Raw genomic sequence first — 6,427 nt, forward strand, 5'->3', positions numbered from 1 at the left:
GCTTAGGATGGTTTCAATATATATGAAAAGCATTCGTACTGGATTAATCTTTAAAATCGAGAAAAAGTGGTTGATAAAAATTTTTTTAGTGTTTTTAATAGTTAGGTGCCATTAAACACCACATAAATAAAATAATAATTAAATACCTCTATGCTTGGAGGAAATATCAAAATGAAGCTTCTCCAATAATTGGTCTTAACAAATTACGTTTTAGGATAAACACCATCTTAATTAATTGTTTCAGCGCAGCTAACTTCGCATAGCAAATTAATGTGGTTTGACTAGTTCAGTCTTCACCAACCAACTCGTTTGTCTTCTTAATTAGTAAGTGATATGGTCTTCGGTGGCTAGAATTCTCTCTTTATCCTATACATGGTTTTCTTTGAAGCTGGGCTTAAAGCAGCAGTCTCAAGTCTCAATTATTCTTCTTTCCTTTCCTTGTCAGAGGGTTTCGTTTCAAAGTTTGCTGCCTACCAATGGAGAGACTCTTTTGCTCTCTTCTTACTATAAATTCACGAGCTTCCTCTATCTGCTGCATATCCCACAACCAAAACAACATGGCTTCGACCCATAATGCAGAACCCTTGGTCCAAGGCAAAGAAGAAGAAAATTATGTCTTGGCCATGCAATTGGCCAATGCTTCTGTGTTTCCCATGGTCTTGAGAGCAGCTGTAGAGCTTGGCGTGCTTGAGATTATAGCCTCAGCTGGCCCTGATGCATGTCTCTCGTCTTCGGATATCGCCTCAAACCTGCAAACTCAAAACCTGGAAGCACCAATCATGCTTGAACGTATGCTGCGTCTCCTTGCCAGTTGTTCTATTCTAACATGCTCTCTCATTAAACGAGACAATGGTGAAGTAGAAAAGCATTATGGTTTAGCGCCCATAGGCAAATTATTCACCAGGAACCAGGATGGAGCCTCGGTGGCCTCTTTGCTTCTACTGATTCAGGACAAGGTTTTCATGGATAGTTGGTATGACATCTCTACCTCTTACGCAATTCATCATGCATATTGTATGTAGTATACGAAGAATTGAATGATTTTCTGAAAATTCTTATTGTACAGTATTTGGTTGCACGCATAATATATGCTCGTAAAATCGACATTTTTCAAACAGTTATTTTTCCTTCATTTTCTTTATAGAACTTGGTACCGCGTTTTGATTTTTTTTAGGAACCAGCAGAAAAGGAAGTTTTCATTAATGTGCCCGCCGGAATACAGACAAAGTAATTAAAATCAGTGAGAGCAGTCAATGAAATTAACGGGAAAAAACAGTTAAATAAACATGTCATCAACTGTGAACTAAAGCCTTCAACAGTGAAATAAAAACAAGGAGAAATATCTACTTGCTTAAGTTTTTCATTTTTCAAAAATTTAAAAATGCCATACAATTTAGAGGAGTCAGGAAGAGGATAGAGGAGTTGTAATGCAGATCTCTTATATATTATAAGTGTTAGGGATGCCTCCTATTTTATAATGTAATTATCAAATTCATCAGTTTTATATTAAAAAAGGAACTGAATCTGTTATGGGTGAGTTTAAGTGGCCCCATATTTGATATTTTTGTATTTTTTCCAAAATTCGAAAAGCCCAAAATATATAAAAATATATGTTAATAAGAGATCATAGAAGAGTTGTGATGTGTGTAGCTCCATTATTAATGGTAGATGTAAAAGGGCCACCTATGTTAATTATATATATATATAATACAATTTTCAAGGTCAACAACCCCTCTAGCCACTCTCCTAGTGGAAAGAGACTAGGAATTCAATTGTAATTAATAGAAACATCTATTCATTATCTCTACATTTAATTTTGTATTAATACAATTGTAAATCTTATTTAATATAAAAAACAATTACAATTATTGATATAAAATTAGATGTCTAATTATATATATATTAAAAATAAATAATAAAACAATTTATTATGTTGGCTCACTCCTAGTCAAAATATTTGTTGGTTCTTCCAAAATTTAATTATATATTAATGCAACACTCAATTAAAGGATTAATGTCTAGGGGTGTCAATGGACAGGGTTTGGGTTGAACCCATTTGAATCAAAATCAATTTCAACGGATTGGACAGCCCAATCGAACATTGGATCAGTCCATATTTAATGGTCCAAAGTATTTATTGGATTCAATTGGATTTGGTCTATCTACAATGGATTTATATTATATTAGGTCAAATTTAATCAATATCTGGTCCATTAATAGAAGATAAGAGTAGAAGTGTCAATAAACCAGTTTTGGGTTTGACTGAATCTGAATTAAAACCAATTTGAACAGGTTGATTGGCCCAATAAGACATTAAATTGGACTATTCCAATCCAAAATATTTATCAGATTGGATTGGACTTAGTCCATTTGTAATAGACTCATATTGGACCAGAGTGGGTTGGAACAATATCCAGTCCATTGATAAGCCTAGATGTCTATAAAAACATATAAACTATGAGGTGTTTTATATATTTTAAAAATTCTAATATTACATACACTACGAAGATCAATTCAAATAAATGATTAACATAGCATTAATCTATATTACGTACGAAAAAGGATTGGGCCCACGTTAGCATTTATCCATCTTATCCTTTGATAGGTCACAAATAGTTCAACCATCTAGGCTTGGGACATCAGAAATAATATAATAAAATTATAAAAATAGAAAAACATGAAAAAGTACAGAAATAAATTGTAGAAAAATTGGCCAAGTCTTTAGGGCTGTAATTGGGTGAAAGTCAAATTGGATCTAGCACATCTAAATCCGACTCAATTATTGTAACTTTAAATTCGAACCAAATCCAAAATCTGATTTATCAAACCCGGATCCATTCTATTGTACTAAAAACAAAAAATAAAATAAGATAAGAGGTTTAAAAAAGTTAAATTAGCTTTTAACTTATATATATGTATATATAATTTTATATAAATATTAAATATTGAATTTAATAATTATAAACTTTTTGTGCTTATATATGGTATCTATATTTACAAAGTTATATTACATGCATACATACAAAAACTTATATAAAAGTGGACTATTTATAGTATTCTATATTCATCATATATTTTGACAATCAGGATTTTAATATTAATGATGGAAGTGGTTAAAACACAAAAAAGAAAAAGAAAAACAAAGTGATTTAATGTTTAACCTATGACCAATTAATTAAGGGCCCGTTTGTCATGTTTTTCCGCATGGTCTTTCAGCTGTTTACAAGTTGGAAAGACCGATTTTCAGTCTATTCCCATTTGTCTCGTGAAAGATCTAGCCATCAAAAGACGGAGTGCCAAAAAGATGAGAGAAGCCCATTTCGGGCTGATTTCAAAATGTTTCAAATGAAACTTCTTGCATCTTTTGCGTTTTAATCTTGTACGAAAAAACGTGCATCTGCCAAACGTGCTTTGGACTATTCAGATCTTCATACAAAAACCCAATACGTCTTTTACATGTTAGAGCTACCAGAAGATCTTCCCAAAAAGACAGTCCAAAGAGGCCCTAAGTCAAAAGGTTTGATGGTTTAACTAGATGGATCAAATAGGTCATTAAAAGATATGGTAATTCGTGTTTGATATCTACTCTAATTGGTTTTATATTTTGAGAAAAAGCCTGTGAATTATCAATTAGGGGCTCCTCTTGAATAAGTAAATATTTTCTGTTTGAAGATAAAAATTATGCTCTATCACCAAATAAAAATGTTATCTAATCCAGGTGTATTACCGACATTTATTACGCATCTTGTTCCTAGAGGATTTAGACTTCTCCTAGACCACAATCTCTCACAGAATGTGAGATATATATAACTACATATAAACTGGGAAACTGTCTAAAATTCATCACGACTTTTCAGTATTTTTTTTTAAATTCATCATAATTTTTTCAAAACGTTCAAGGAACACCATTTCAGTAACTTGACATTAAACAGATTAATGAGTGTTAATAGTTTACTATTTTACCCTTTGTTATATTCGACACATTTTTCAATGTTTTAGAAAAATCCTTGTTTTTATTCTACCCAAAACCCATTTTTCAGCTTCCTTGGAATACTTTCAAGCAGCAAAATGAGAACAAAATGTCTTTCAACAAGTTGAAATCATATATATAAGGCAGTTGGACACTTAAGGGCATTTTAATCATAAAAATGTTTAATAAGGCTGACTTCAGAGGCAGTTTGGACATGAAAAATGCATTTATGCTGACATGGACAACTTTTGTCAATGAACATTAACGGTGCTCTAACGAATGGTGAGTTTTTGAAAACAAAAACATACAAACATGGGATTCCCTAAACACTTTGAAATGTTATGGTGAATTTAAGAGAAATGCTGAAAGGTCCTGATGAGTTTTAGACAATTTCCCTAAATACAATTTCTACTTTCAAAAGTTTTGAAAAGGGAAAGCCCATCAACCAAAACTAACATGTCTTTTTGTTCCCCTATGCATTTCTTGCAACCTGTTACACAATTTTAGACAAATGGAAATTCTTCATTATTTGTGCAAAAATTGTGTCAAAGGATCTCATAATAATTTTTGTTTCTTGTAGGTATCATTTGAAGGATGCTGTTCTTCAAGGTGGAATTCCTTTTAATAAAGCTCATGGGATGTCAGCATTTGAATACCCCGGGATAGATTCTCGATTCAACAAAGTTTTTAATAAGGCAATGTCAGATATGACAGTCATACTCATGGAGAAGGTTCTTGAAACATACAAGGGCTTTGAAGGTCTCAAAAAGGTGGTTGATGTTGGAGGTGGGATTGGAGTTACACTTAACATGATCACATCTAAGTATCCTCAAATTAAGGGTTTTAATTTCGATTTGCCTCATGTTATAGCAGATGCACCATCATATCCTGGTATGACTTATCTTTTCCTTATTATTATTATTATTATTATTATTATTATTATTATTATTATTGTTGTTGTTATTGTTGTTTTTAGTGAAATTAAAATTAATTATTTATATTTTTAATTTTTTTTATAAAATTTTATTTATTTGGCAGGTGTGGAACATGTTGGAGGAGATATGTTCGAAAATGTCCCACAAGGAGATGCCATTTTTATGAAGGTAGGTTCCTTTTTCCTTCAAATAATTTCTCATCAGTATTCTAGGGACCCAGCCTCATATATGATGGGTCAACTTTACATAAACTATAAAAGATAAGTTGGTTTCTGTAAAGCCAATTTTATAATTCATTTCCAAGGTTCAAAATAACGTTATGTATCGGCCTGTATTGGGGCCTTCCTGAGGCCATCGTTCAGAAGGTAGTTGGGACTTGGACTTACCCCTCTGAACCGGTTTTGAAAAAAAATAAAACATAAAAGAGCACCGATGCAGGTCGATACACCGGACATATCTAAAATATTTAGAAACTTGTTCATTTCACATAAGTGGGATAATTCTAAAAGTCAAATGTACATTTTTGTATGCCATATTCACATACTAATTCCCTATGATATACTAATTGTTTTCTTACGATTTATAATTGGATTTTGTATAACCTGGAAGTATTTTTAATTGATTTGTTGTTTATATACAAAAAGAAATTTGGCTAGTAGATTGACTTTTCAATTGGAATCAAAAGGATAAGATTTCGATTATTCAATTTACTAAAGATTTTCTTTTCCTTTCTGAACATTTGTAGCTCATACTTCATGATTGGAGTGATGAACATTGTTTGAAGCTATTAAAGAACTGTTGGAAAGCTCTTCCAGAGTCTGGAAAGATTATCATTATGGATTTGATCCTTCCGGAGGCTCCTGGGATTAGTATGTTCTCTGATGCTGTCTTCCTGGCAGATTTAGTAATGTTGGCTCAAAATCCAGGTGGAAAAGAGAGGACATTTAAAGAGTTTGAGGACCTGGCACTGCGCTCTGCATTTTCTAGTTGTAAAATGATTTGTAGGGTTTATAATTATTGTGTTATGGAGTTCCACAAATGATAAATAAGATTGTTACTTCTTTTTTCTTATTTTAAGGAAATCTTGTGTTGTTGGTTATTATTTGTTGTTCTTAGTAAGGATGCAAACTACATATTCCCATCCAAAAGTCTGAATATTTCATCATGTATCAAATAACCAGTTCATTAAAGTGAAAACATTAACTCAAATCGTTTCTAATTAAAATAATAAAGAAAACAACATATGTGTTTTGTGGCGAATTAGGTCATTGATGTTGTTCTAGTAGTTGTAATCATTCAATGAATAGAAACTCCTCTAGAATGATGTGTCACAGGATACTTGTAATAGAAATGTTAATAACCTGAATTTTTTTTCTTTTTGGTGTCTGTGTAAAGAAAAGAAATAAGGTGAAAGAAGCACTAAAAGAACCAGGGAGGTTACAGCAGAGGTGGTAGAGATAGATGGGCCCTCTCTTTTGGTTGTTTTGATTGTGCCTTGTTTGAGCTTTTCGGTTTGTTTCTT

General features: G+C 32.2%; 1 protein-coding gene across 1 annotated transcript; it reads left to right on the forward strand.

Annotated features, from left to right (window-relative positions):
• Positions 1-540: 540 nt before the first annotated feature.
• On the forward strand, positions 541-6,056 carry LOC148873973 (caffeic acid 3-O-methyltransferase-like). The gene is made up of 4 exons (XM_088964555.1): positions 541-973; positions 4,551-4,861; positions 5,009-5,073; positions 5,651-6,056. The coding sequence occupies exons 1-4, from the start codon at positions 558-560 to the stop codon at positions 5,945-5,947; spliced, it is 1,089 nt and encodes a 362-aa protein (XP_088820681.1). The 5' UTR covers positions 541-557; the 3' UTR covers positions 5,948-6,056.
• The last annotated feature ends 371 nt before the right edge of the window (positions 6,057-6,427 follow it).

The sequence above is a fragment of the Nelumbo lutea genome, chromosome 1 (genome assembly GCF_056320005.1).
Source record: "Nelumbo lutea isolate HS-2025 chromosome 1, American lotus-T2T, whole genome shotgun sequence".
Lineage (NCBI taxonomy): Eukaryota > Viridiplantae > Streptophyta > Magnoliopsida > Proteales > Nelumbonaceae > Nelumbo > Nelumbo lutea.

What these genes read in the sequence shown, in the direction of transcription:
- LOC148873973 (XM_088964555.1), top strand. Translation starts at nt 558, where the DNA reads ATGGCTTCGACCCATAATGCAGAACCCTTGGTCCAAGGCAAAGAAGAA. An exon ending in AAGGTTTTCATGGATAGTTG is followed by an intron (nt 974 to 4,550) that starts GTATGACATCTC and finishes TGTTTCTTGTAG; the next exon opens with GTATCATTTGAAGGATGCTG. An exon ending in AGATGCACCATCATATCCTG is followed by an intron (nt 4,862 to 5,008) that starts GTATGACTTATC and finishes TTTATTTGGCAG; the next exon opens with GTGTGGAACATGTTGGAGGA.